Source organism: Pelobates fuscus, chromosome 1 (genome assembly GCF_036172605.1).
Source record: "Pelobates fuscus isolate aPelFus1 chromosome 1, aPelFus1.pri, whole genome shotgun sequence".
In the NCBI taxonomy this organism is placed as follows: domain Eukaryota; kingdom Metazoa; phylum Chordata; class Amphibia; order Anura; family Pelobatidae; genus Pelobates; species Pelobates fuscus.
In genome coordinates, this window is record NC_086317.1 from 3,351,290 (window position 1) to 3,364,041 (window position 12,752).

The 12,752-nt window shown below is 47.0% G+C and overlaps 1 protein-coding gene and 1 non-coding gene across 2 annotated transcripts in view; both read right to left on the reverse strand.

Annotated features, from left to right (window-relative positions):
- Positions 1-12,752, reverse strand: part of CASQ2 (calsequestrin 2) — a 104,408-nt gene that overhangs the window by 39,605 nt on the left and 52,051 nt on the right. Inside the window, exon 7 of the mRNA XM_063445811.1 lies at positions 4,764-4,809. Coding sequence (XP_063301881.1) covers positions 4,764-4,809 — 46 coding nt within the window. The remainder of the gene's footprint in view (positions 1-4,763; positions 4,810-12,752) is intronic.
- On the reverse strand, positions 11,299-11,436 carry LOC134577020 (small Cajal body-specific RNA 11). Its single transcript, XR_010085911.1, has one exon. It is a non-coding gene; the product is annotated as a small Cajal body-specific RNA 11 (non-coding RNA).

The window sequence follows — 12,752 nt, forward strand, 5'->3', positions numbered from 1 at the left end:
TATGGACTTGGGTGTCTGGGAGAATGTGGTGAGTGCTGTCCATCCCACTCACAACTACACAGCCACGAGGGAAGGCTCTCTGTGTCATTTCATTCCGAGAATGTATTGCTTCATATTCAATCAAGACATTTACTGGGATGTGAATGCAATCAGCACTACACAATATGTTGGTGCTAGGTAAATGATATTATGTGCAGAATCTCTCTGTTGGCTGAGACTGTGCAATGATGGAATTAGATATAAATGACCCCAATGGAGCCTATGTATGCTCCCACTGCGGTCAGAGTGCCCCCTCTCTGCATCCACTACTCCTGTCAATGTTGGAGGAATTATATTGTGGCAGCCATTGGTGACATTATTTTCACTAATCCACCAGAGAGGGCGGTGTCTACAAACTCAGATTATCGGTCACGTTATATAATGTCACTGACACCCCCATCCTATATAAATGCTAATGTCGCTGTGTGTAAACTGGAATCAGACACAGGAAGATTCTCAGAGAAAGGGGGTGGAAGACAAAGAGAGAGACACAGAGAGGAAACCTCCAGATGGCCCAGAGGCGCCAGCGCACTGGGTATGATCGGGGAGTCAGGAGCCGTAGCTTTCAAGTCGGTCAGAAGGTTTTGATTTTGAAACTTGTCCGACACGACAGGCTACAGGCTGCCTGGCAGGGCCAATACCGGTTAGTGGAACAGAAGTGTGACACTACCTATGTGATTGGTCCTTGCTCAGGTCCCGGGGCTAGACGCCGGTTACATGTTAACATGCTGAAGGCCTACCACGAGCGGACAGAGGATGTAGCTGCCATTTTGACAATCTTCCCCTGCTGGACCTCCTGGAGGATGAAACTTAGACAGGGTCCATAGATGAGGTCCACTTGGGGGACAGACTAACCAAGGAGGAACACAGACAGGCACAGCAGATGCTGTCTACAAAGAGGGAGACGTTCTCCAATCTGCCCGGGTATACCTCACTGGCCAACCACCGGGTAGACACCCCAAACAACAACCTCTGCAGAGTACCAGAGTATGGGAGAATATGAGTCAGGAGATCCGAGAGTTGCTCCGGCTAGGGGGTCATAGAACCATTCAAGAGTCCTTAGGACTCCCTTGTAGTGCTGGTCCCGTCGAGACGGAGTCACGAGGTTCTGTGTAGATTACCGAAGGCTCAATGACAAGATGGTATCGGATGCATACCCCATGCCCCGTATAGACGAGCTCCTGGATAGGATGGCCCGTGGCCGGTACCTCACCACGATAGATCTGTGCAATGGATACTGGCAGATTCCACTAGAGGCAGATGCTGTTCTCGAGTCGGCATTCTTCACCCCATTTGGTCTGTACCAATTTAGGGTAATGCTTTCCAGAGGATAGAGGACCAGCTGTTGGAGGGCCTCCAGCACTATGCCTGTGCATAGCTGGATGACATCGCCATATATAGCGACACTTGGGAGGAGCATCTGGTACATGTAGGAGCTGTACTAGACAGGATTAGGATGGCAGGATTAACTCTAAAACCCAGTAAGTGCCGAAGTACAATACCTAGGGCACCGGGTAGGGTGTGGGTCACAGAAGCCCGTGCTAGTCAAGGTTGAGGCAGTAGTTAGTTGGCCCCATCCCTTCCTAGGCACCGCTGGCTATTATAGGAAGTTTGTCCCCAACTGCAGTGCCCTAGCTAAGCTCCTCACCGACTTGACACTAAAGACCATGCCCAGACAGGTAGACTGGACCCCAGAGCATGAGCAGGCGTTCCAAGCCTTTAAGGACGCTTTTGTAAATGCCACTGTCCTGGCTGCTCCTAATCCAAAAAATTATTTTCTCGTCCACACAGATGCCTCTCTGTTTGGATTAGGAGCGGTGCTGAGCCAGGTCGGGGACGATGGCGGAGAACATCCCGTGGCTTACCTCAGCAGAAAAAAAGCTGTTATCCCGAGAGTTGAGCTACGCAGCTATCGAAAAAGAGTGCCTGGTGGTTGTGTGGGCACTCAAGAAACTGCAACCATACCTCTATGGACAGCAATTCACCTTGCTCACAGATCACAACCTGTTGTTGTGGCCTAACCGGATCTCTGGAGACAATGCCCAGCAGTTACGGTGGAGCCTGGCCCTGCGACCCTATGATTTCACTATTCACTACAGACCCGGTAAGCAAAATGGGAACGCAGATGGGTTGTCAAGACAGATGTCCCTGGAGAAGTGACCTGTGAGTACTCCCCTGGACATACCGAAGCCGATCCATTGGGATCAGACTGTGTATGCCGGCTTGTGGTTAAGGGGGAGCTGTGTGGCGGAACCGCTGCCTGTTCGTGGATTTTCCCTTTCTTCTACATGTGTTTCCCTTGTATGTTCGTTTATTGTGCCTGCTCCCCGTTCGGGGAAGGGAATTCATTTACCTCCCAAACAGGGTCCACCCCAATACCTCATTTTGAATGTTAGGTCAGAATGTTCACACCTCGCAACAGAACTGTCAAAACCGCAAACCGCAAGGTAAACAATTAATGAGTGCTTCCCTGGGTGGACGCAATTCCTACAGGTGAACGCCACCAGGGAGAGCTTTTGTGGATTGTTTCCTGTCTCGTTCGTCTCCCAAACGAAGACTTCCCCGGTGCCCCATTGGAACGTTCACACCAATTAATCAGAACGTTTGCATTTGCAACATAGGTGTGAAACCGCAAGGAAAGTTATTAATGAGTGCTTCCCTGGGTGGCCGCCATTCGTATAGACGGACGGCGGCCAGGGGGAGCATTCAGAATGCGAAAGGAGATGTTTCCCTTGTCTGTTTTTCACCCCAGGACCTCGTGAACGGAGATTGGTCGGTTGAGGGACCGAGGCGAGATTGGTGTGGGCACTTTTGGGGCACTGGCGGGTTTTGTGGGCTCTCATAAGCCTGAGGGACAAAGAGACCAGCTCTTTTCCCACGGAATGGCTTTTCTGTTGCTGGGAGACAACGGGATGGTCCCTTTTTCCCGCACCTAGACTCCCAGGCACAGAGGCTCTTGACCCACTGGCGGCTGGTGGGGGAAACCCTGTACTTTTAGTGGCAGGCTTTGGGGACAAAGGAAACAGAGCCCCTTCCCGCGCTAGGGGCTATGTTTTTGTGTGAGACACCCCTTGCATGGGGTTATGCAAGTGTGACGAAGTGCCCTTCGCCACTTTGTCCTGGAGAGGCCTGCTTGCCTGCCTCCTCCCCTGCAACTATGGCCCTGGAAGATTGGGCCCTTTAAAAACAGTATTCGGCCCTAACAGAGTGCATGTCACTCATTCTGGAACTTTAAATACAGTGGGGTCATTCGGTACTTGCCCTGTGTGAGCGGTGATACCCCAGATAGCTATGCCATGGAGCCTATTCATATAATGAAAGACTATGGGAAAGACTTTAGCTCCATGGCAATTGAACTGTATGAATAGGATCTGCGCGCTATTCGGTAGTTTTGTGCGCTCAGATCCCAGCTATCTGGGGATATGTGAAATGTCTGTGTGTTATGTGTAAAAGGGGACTTTATGTATTTTAAAGTGTTTTATGTCTTTTTGCAACCTTGTGCTCAATGGAGTCTGTTTCTGCCCTGGGAGGTAATTGGATTACTTCTCCAGGAGAGAGGGCTCTGTAAAACCGGTCTGAGCTGGAAAGCCATGCTTCATTTAGTCACAAAGGACTTTCCCTTAACTTTTGAACCCCTGGTCTGATTCGTGCCATTTTTTAATATGTTGTTCCCCTGAATGGATTGATTATAAAGATGTAAGTTTTATTCATGTACTATGTAAAATCATAAAGTTATAAAAATTTATAAAAAATGTGTACGTTTTAGCTTGGAGATAATTGAGTAGATATAGAAGGAAACTCAATTATCTCCCAAGCAGAGGGGAGGGAAACTGTGGGCTGTACTATTATGTTATTGGTTGTTTTATACCTCCCCCTGGGTGTGTTCTGTTTGTACCTGACTGTAATAAAAACCAGGCTGGGTGTGCCAGCACCTCAGTTCTTCTTGACCCTTCAAAACGTAGCCTCGTCTCGTTATTGGAGGGAATTGCTGTATCACACTGGGGATTGCTATGCTCCAACGCGTCCATCAACGGAGGGTACTCGGTCAGAGTACACGGAGCTCCGTTACAGCAAGAAAGCCATGTAGGGCCAATAAAATTGTGTACCTCCAGGACTCTGTGACATCCAGTTACTGGGGGTGGGGGGGGATTGGGTCTCTTTATACTTTACATGGTTCCTGACTGGCTGAAGGAAGGGAATTAGCGGAGGTAACCATCCGGGTTAACCGTGGTCCGCAACACAGGTGCATTGAAATGATGGTGGGCGAGGGAGCATTGCAATGATGGGGGTGAAGGGTGTATTGATATGATGGTGGGAGAGGCTCTGTTGAGATGATAGCGGGTGAGGGAGCATTTAGATGATGATGATGGGTGAGGTAGCATTGCAATGCTAGTAAATGAGGGAGAATTGAGATGATGATGGGTGAGGGTGGCTTGTGATGGTGAATGACGGGGCATTGAGATGATGATGGGTGAGGGTAGATGGTGATGATGGTGAGTGAGGGAGCATTCAGATGATGATAGGTGAGGGTGGATTGTGATGATGGGGGTGTGGGTGAATTGAGATGATGGTGGGTGAGGGAGCATTGCGATTACGGTTGTTGAAGATGGATTGTGATGATGGTGAGTGAGAAGCATTGAGATGATGGTGGTTGAGAGTGTAGTGGGAAAGTAGGGTATTACTGGAAAATAAACATGCTGTGTGTCAAAATGTATTTTGGTTACCCAGGTTTCAAACATGTCTTCAGGGCGTAGTTTGCGCAACGTGGCTCTGAAAGAGAATAATATAAAACATAAACAATATAAAACATAGGAACTTGAATACAGTTGGTGTTTCACATATACACAAGGTATTGTATGGGATTTGGGGGGCCTGCCTGGCTGCCATTGTGAGCTCCCCTCTCCAATCCCCCCTCCTTTATGGCAATATGGAGGATATCTGGCATCCCTTTGGTGTCCTTCTAACTGCTTCCGGTCATGTAGACTGGTTCCTCTGTCTCAAACCAGTAACAGGTTATAATAGAAACATAGAAACATAGAATTTGACGGCAGATAAGAACCATTCGGCCCATCTAGTCTGCCCAATAAAAGGTGATATTAGTGCTCTGTCAACATACATCCACCAATCCCCTGCAGCAACCTACTAACTTACTAACCTAACCCTATCCACCGTTAATCTTACCCTAACCTCACTGTAACTTTCTCCTACTAACCTTACAGTAACCTTGTAGGGCTTACCCTAACCTTCTCCCACTAACCTTCCTGTAACCTCCACTAACCTTACCCTAACCCTAACCCTAACCGTCTCCCACTAACCTTACAGTAACCTCCACTAACCTTACCCTGACCTTCTCCTACTAACCTTACTGTAACCTCCACTAACCTTACCCTAACCTTCTCCCACTAACCTTACAGTAACCTCCACTAACCTTACCCTAACCTTCTCCCACTAACCTTACAGTAACCTTCTCCTACTAACCTTACATTAACCTCCACTAACCTTACCCTAACCTTCTCCCACTAACCTTACCCTAAACTTCTCCCACTAACCTTACTGTACTCTTCACTAATCTTACCCTAACCTTCTCCCACTAACCTTACAGTAACCTCCACTAACATTCTCCTACTAACCTTACTGTAACCTCCACTAACCTTACCTTAACCTTCTCCCACTAACCTTACAGTAACCTCCAACTAACCTTACCCTAACCTTCTCCTACTAACCTTACTGTAACCTCCACTAACCTTACCCTAACCTTCTCCCACTAACCTTACAGTAACCTCCACTAACCTTACTCTAACCTTCTCCTACTAACCTTACTGTAACCTCCACTAACCTTACCCTAACCTTCTCCCACTAACCTTACCCTAACCTTCTCCCACTAACCTCACAGTAACCTCCACTAACCTTACCCTAACCTTCTCCTACTAGCCTTACAGTAACCTCAACTAACCTTACCCTAACCATTTCTGACTAACCTTCCTGTAACCTCCACTAACCTTACCCTAACCTTCTCACACTAACCTTCCTGTAACCTCCACTAACCTTACCCTAACCTTCTCCTACTAACCTTAGAGTAACCTCCACTAACCTTACCCTAACTTTCTCCCACTAACCTTCTTGTAACTTGCTCCTACTAACCTTACAGTAACCTCCACTAACCTTACTCTAATCATCTCCCACTAACCTTACAGTAACCTCCACTAACCTTCTCCTACTAACCTTACCCTAACCTTCTCCCACTAACCTTACAGTAACTTCCACTAACCTTACTCTAATCATCTCCCACTAACATTACTGTAACCTCTACTAACCTTACCCTAACCTTACAGTAACCTACACTAACCTTACCTTAACCTTCTCCCACTAAACTTCCTGTAACCTCCACTAACCTTACCCTAACCATCTCCTACTAACCTTACAGTAATCTCCACTAACCTTACCCTAACTTTCTCCCACTAACCTTACAGTAACCTCCACTATCCTTACCCTAACCTTCTCCCACTAACCTTACAGTAACCTCCACTAACCTTACTCTAATCATCTCCCACTAACCTTACAGTAACATTATCCTACTAACCTTACTGTAACCTCCACTAACCTTACCCTAACCTTCTCCCACTAACCTGACAGTAACCTCCACTAACCTTACCCTAACCTTCTCCTACTAACCTTACAGTAACCTCCACTAACCTTACCCTAACCTTCTCCCACTAACCTTACCCTAAACTTCTCCCACTAACCTTACTGTACTCTTCACTAATCTTACCCTAACCTTCTCCCACTAACCTTACAGTAACCTCCACTAACATTCTATAACCTTACAGTAACCTCCACTAACCTTACCCTAACCTTCTCCTACTAACCTTACTGTAACCTCCACTAACCTTACCCTAACCTTCTCCCACTAACCTTACAGTAACCTCCACTAACATTACTCTAACCTTCTCCTACTAACCTTACTGTAACCTCCACTAACCTTACCCTAACCTTCTCCCACTAACCTTACCCTAACCTTCTCCCACTAACCTCACAGTAACCTCCACTAACCTTACCCTAACCTTCTCCTACTAGCCTTACAGTAACCTCAACTAACCTTACCCTTACCATCTCTGACTAACCTTAATGTAACCTCCACTAACCTTACCCTAACCTTCTCACACTAACCTTCCTGTAACCTCCACTAACCTTACCCTAACCTTCTCCTACTAACCTTAGAGTAACCTCCACTAACCTTACCCTAACTTTCTCCCACTAACCTTCTTGTAACTTGCTCCTACTAACCTTACAGTAACCTCCACTAACCTTACTCTAATCATCTCCCACTAACCTTACAGTAACCTCCACTAACCTTCTCCTACTAACCTTACCCTAACCTTCTCCCACTAACCTTACAGTAACTTCCACTAACCTTACTCTAATCATCTCCCACTAACATTACTGTAACCTCTACTAACCTTACCCTAACCTTACAGTAACCTACACTAACCTTACCTTAACCTTCTCCCACTAAACTTCCTGTAACCTCCACTAACCTTACCCTAACCATCTCCTACTAACCTTACATTAATCTCCACTAACCTTACCCTAACTTTCTCCCACTAACCTTACAGTAACCTCCACTAACCTTACCCTAACCTTCTCCCACTAACCTTACAGTAACCTCCACTAACCTTACTCTAATCATCTCCCACTAACCTTACAGTAACATTCTCCTACTAACCTTACTGTAACCTCCACTAACCTTACCCTAACCTTCTCCCACTAACCTGACAGTAACCTCCACTAACCTTACCCTAACCTTCTCCTACTAACCTTACAGTAACCTCCACTAACCTTACCCTAACCTTCTCCCACTAACCTTACTGTACTCTTCACTAATCTTACCCTAACCTTCTCCCACTAACCTTACAGTAACCTCCACTAACATTCTCCTACTAACCTTACTGTAACCTCCACTAACCTTACCCTAACCTTCTCCCACTAACCTTACAGTAACCTCCACTAACCTTACCCTAACCTTCTCCTACTAACCTTACTGTAACCTCCACTAACCTTACCCTAACCTTCTCCCACTAACCTTACAGTAACAGCCACTAACCTTACTCTAACCTTCTCCTACTAACCTTACAGTAACCTCAACTAACCTTACCCTAACCTTCTCCTACTAACCTTACAGTAACCTCCACCAACCTTACCCTAACCTTCTCCCACCAACCTTACCCTAACCTTCTCCCACCAACCTTACCCTAACCTTCTCCCACTAACCTTACCCTAACCTTCTCCCACTAACCTTACCCTAACCTTCTCCCACTAACCTTACCCTAACATTCTCCCACTAACCTTACCCTAACTTTCTCCCACTAACCTTACCCTAACTTTCTCCCACTAACCTTACCCTAACTTTCTCACACTAACCTTACCCTAACTTTCTCACACTAACCTTACCCTAACTTTCTTGCCATTAACCTTACAGTAACCTCCACTAGCCTTACCCTAACTTTCTCCTACTAACCTTACAGTAACCTCCACTAACCTTACTCTAATCATCTCCCACTAACCTTACCCTAACCTTCTCTCACTATCCTTACCCTAACTTTCTGACATTAACCTTACAGTAACCTCCACTAGCCTTACCCTAACCATCTCCCACTAACCTTACAGTAACATCCACTAACCTTACCCTAACCTTCTCCCACTAACCTTTTCCTAACCTTCTCCCACTAACCTTACCCTAACGTTCTGCCATTAACCTTACAGTAACCTCCACCAACCTTACCCTAACCTTCTCCCACTAACCTTACAGTGACATCCACTAACCTTACCCTAACCTTCTCCCACTAACCTTACCCTAACCTTCTCCCACTAACCTTTTCCTAACCTTCTCTCACTATCCTTACCCTAACTTTCTGCCATTAACCTTACAGTAACCTCCACCAACCTTACCCTAACCTTCTCCCACTAACCTTACAGTAACATCCACTAACCTTACAGTAACATCCACTAACCTTACCCTAACCTTCTCCCACTAACCTTCTCCCAGTAACCTTACCCTAACTTTCTCCCACTAACCTTACCCTAATTTTCTCCCACTAACCTTACAGTAACCTCCACTAACCTTACCCTAACCTTCTCCCACTAACCTTACCCTAGCCTTCTCCCACTAACATTACAGTAACTTCCACTAACCTTACCCTAACCTTCTCCCACTAACCTTACAGTAACCTCCACTAACCTTACCCTAACCTTCTCCCACTAACCTTACCCTAACCTTCTCCCACTAACCTTACCCTAACCTTCTCCCACTAACCTTACAGTAACCTCCACTAACCTTACCCTAACCTTTTCCCACTAACCTTACCCTAATCTTCTCCCACTAACATTACAGTAACTTCCACTAACCTTACCCTAAACTTCTCCCACTAACTTGACAGTAACCTCCACTAACCTTACTGTAACCTCCACTAACCTTACCCCAACCTTATCCCACTAACCTTACCCTAACCTTCTCCTACTAACCTTACAGTAACCTCCACTAACCTTACCCTAACCTTCTCCCACTAACCTTACCCTAACCTTCTCCCACTAACCTTACTGTAACCTCCACTAACCTTACCCTAACCTTCTCCCACTAACCTTACCCTAACCTTCTCCCACTAACCTTACCCTAACCTTCTCCCACTAACCTTACCCTAACCTTCTCCCACTAACCTTACAGTAACATCCACTAACCTTACCCTAACCTTCTCCCACTAACCTTCTCCCAGTAACCTTACCCTAACTTTCTCCCACTAACCTTACCCTAATTTTCTCCCACTAACCTTACAGTAACCTCCACTAACCTTACCCTAACCTTCTCCCACTAACCTTACCCTAGCCTTCTCCCACTAACATTACAGTAACTTCCACTAACCTTACCCTAACCTTCTCCCACTAACCTTACAGTAACCTCCACTAACCTTACCCTAACCTTCTCCCACTAACTTTCCTGTAACTTTCTCCTACTAACCTTACTATAACCTTTAATTGTACCCTAGCCTTTTACTACTAACCTTACTGTACTCTCCACTAACCTTCTCCTAATCTTCTCCCACAAATCTCACCCTAACCTTCACTTATTAGAATAACCTTCACTTACCTTACCCTAGCCTCCTCCCATTATCCTAACCATGACATTCACTATTCTTAACCCTAAGCTTCTCCCACTACACTTCCCATTAATCTTCCTTAACCTTCTCCTACTAACTCTCACTGTACCCTCCATTAACCTTACTGTAACCTACCCAATCCTTCTCCCAATAATCTTATTGTAACCTCCACTAGCTTTAGTGTATCCTCCCGAGTGATGTCGCGGACATAAAATTTTCAGTTCGCGAACGGTGAACGCGAACTTCCGCAAATGTTCGCGAACCGGGCGAACCGCCATAGACTTCAATAGGCAGGCAAATTTTAAAACCCACAGGGACTCTTTCTGGCCACAATAGTGATGGAAAAGTTGTTTCAAGGGGATTAACACCTGGACTGTGGCATGCCGGAGGGGGATCCATGGCAAAACTCCCATGGAAAATTACACAGTTGATGCAGAGTCTCGTTTTAATCCATAAAGGGCATAAATCACCTAACATTCCTAAATTGTTTGGAATAACATGCTTTAAAGCGGCACTGTCATGCCGAACTTACCTTTACCTACTGTTCTCCCCCTGGCCCCCACCCCTAAGCAGTGGGTGGGGGCCCTAGATAAGAATGGTGGGGGGGGACCTACCGTCCTCCCCCCCGGCCCCTACCCCTGAGCGGTGGGTGGGGGCCCTAAAAAAACAATAAGTGGGGGGGACCTACTGTCCTCCCCCCCTGGCCCCCACCCCTGAGCGGTGGGTGGGGGCCCTAAAAAAACAATAAGTGGGGGGACCTACCGTCCTCCCCCCCTGGCCCCCACCCCTGAGCAGTGTGTGGGGGCCCTAAAAAAACAATAGGGGGGGACCTACTGTAGCCCCCGGCCCCCACCCCTGAGCGGTGGGTGGGGGCCCTAAAAAAACAATAAGAGGGGGGACCTACTGTCCTCCCCCCTGGCCCCCACCCCTGAGCGGTGGGTGGGGGCCCTAAATAAAGAGGGGGGACCTACTGTCCTCCCCCCGGCCCCCACCCCTGAGCAGTGGGTGATGGCCATAGGTAAGAATGGTGGGGGGGGACCTACCGTCCTCCCCCCGGCCCCCACCCCTAAGCGGTGGGTGGGGGTCCTAAAAAAACAATAAGGGGGGACCTAATGTCCTCCCCCCTGGCCCCCACCCCTGAGCAGTGGGTGGGGGCCCTAAATAAAGAGAGGGGGGACCTACTGTCCTCCCCCCGGGCCCCCACCCCTGAGCAGTGGGTGGGGGCCCTAGATAAGAATGGTGGGGGCGACCTACCGTCCTCCCCCCCCCGGCCCCCACCCCTGAGCGGTGGGTGGGGGCCCTAAAAAAACAATAAGGGGGGGACCTGAAAATGAAAATCCTCCCCCCCAATCAAGGTGACTAGGGGTCCCAAGCCCCTAGTCACCCCCCCCCCCCCCCCCACCCAAATCAAACTATCCCCTACCTACCCCCCTCACCCTAAAAATAGTGAGGGGGGAATAAAATAACTAACATGTAAAAAAAAATAAACTTACCATTTGACGTCTTCTTTTTTCTAAAATCTTCATTTTTCAGCCCCAAAAAAGGCCAAATAAAAAGCCATCATACCCGACGAACTTAAAATAAAATAAAAAACCTGAGCGCAAAAAAAAAACCAGACGAAAAAGAAAAAACCCGAGCGCAAAAAAATAATCCATCTTCATCCATGGAGGGCTCCGCACAGACTGAGCTCCGCAGGGCGGGGGAAGGCTTATAAAGCCTTGCCCCGCCCTGCAATTAGGCTTAGAACACTCTGATTGGTGGGTTTAAGCCAATCAGAGTGCTCTTTGTCATTTTACACAGCGTGGGAAAGTTCTTTGGAACTTATTGTTATTTATGGGGCCCCCACAAGCCGCGCAAGGGGGGGGGGGAGGTTATTAGGGTTTTTTTTTTTACAGTGAGCAGCCACAGGCTATGGGAGGGATAATGTATAATAAGCACAGGTTACTGGCTATGGGGGGATAATGTATAATAAACACAGGTTACTGGCTATGGAGGGAAAATGTATAATAAACACAGGTTACTGGCTATGGGGGGATAATGTATAATAAACACAGGTTACTGGCTATGGGGGGATAATGTATAATAAACACAGGTTACTGGCTATGGGGGGATAATGTATAATAAACACAGGTTACTGGCTATGGGGAGGATAATGTATAATAAACACAGGTTACTGGCTATGGGGGGATAATGTATAATAAACACAGGTTACTGGCTATGGGGGATAATGTATAATAAACACAGGTTACTGGCTATGGGGAGGATAATGTATTATAAACACAGGTTACTGGCTATGGGAGGGATAATGTATAATAAACACAGGTTACTGGCTATGGAGGGAAAATGTATAATAAACACAGGTTACTGGCTATGGGGGGATAATGTATAATAAACACAGGTTACTGGCTATGGGGGGATAATGTATAATAAACACAGGTTACTGGCTATGGGGGGATAATGTATAATAAACACAGGTTACTGGCTATGGGGAGGATAATGTATAATAAACACAGGTTACTGGCTATGGGGGGATAATGTATAATAAACACAGGTTACTGGCTATGG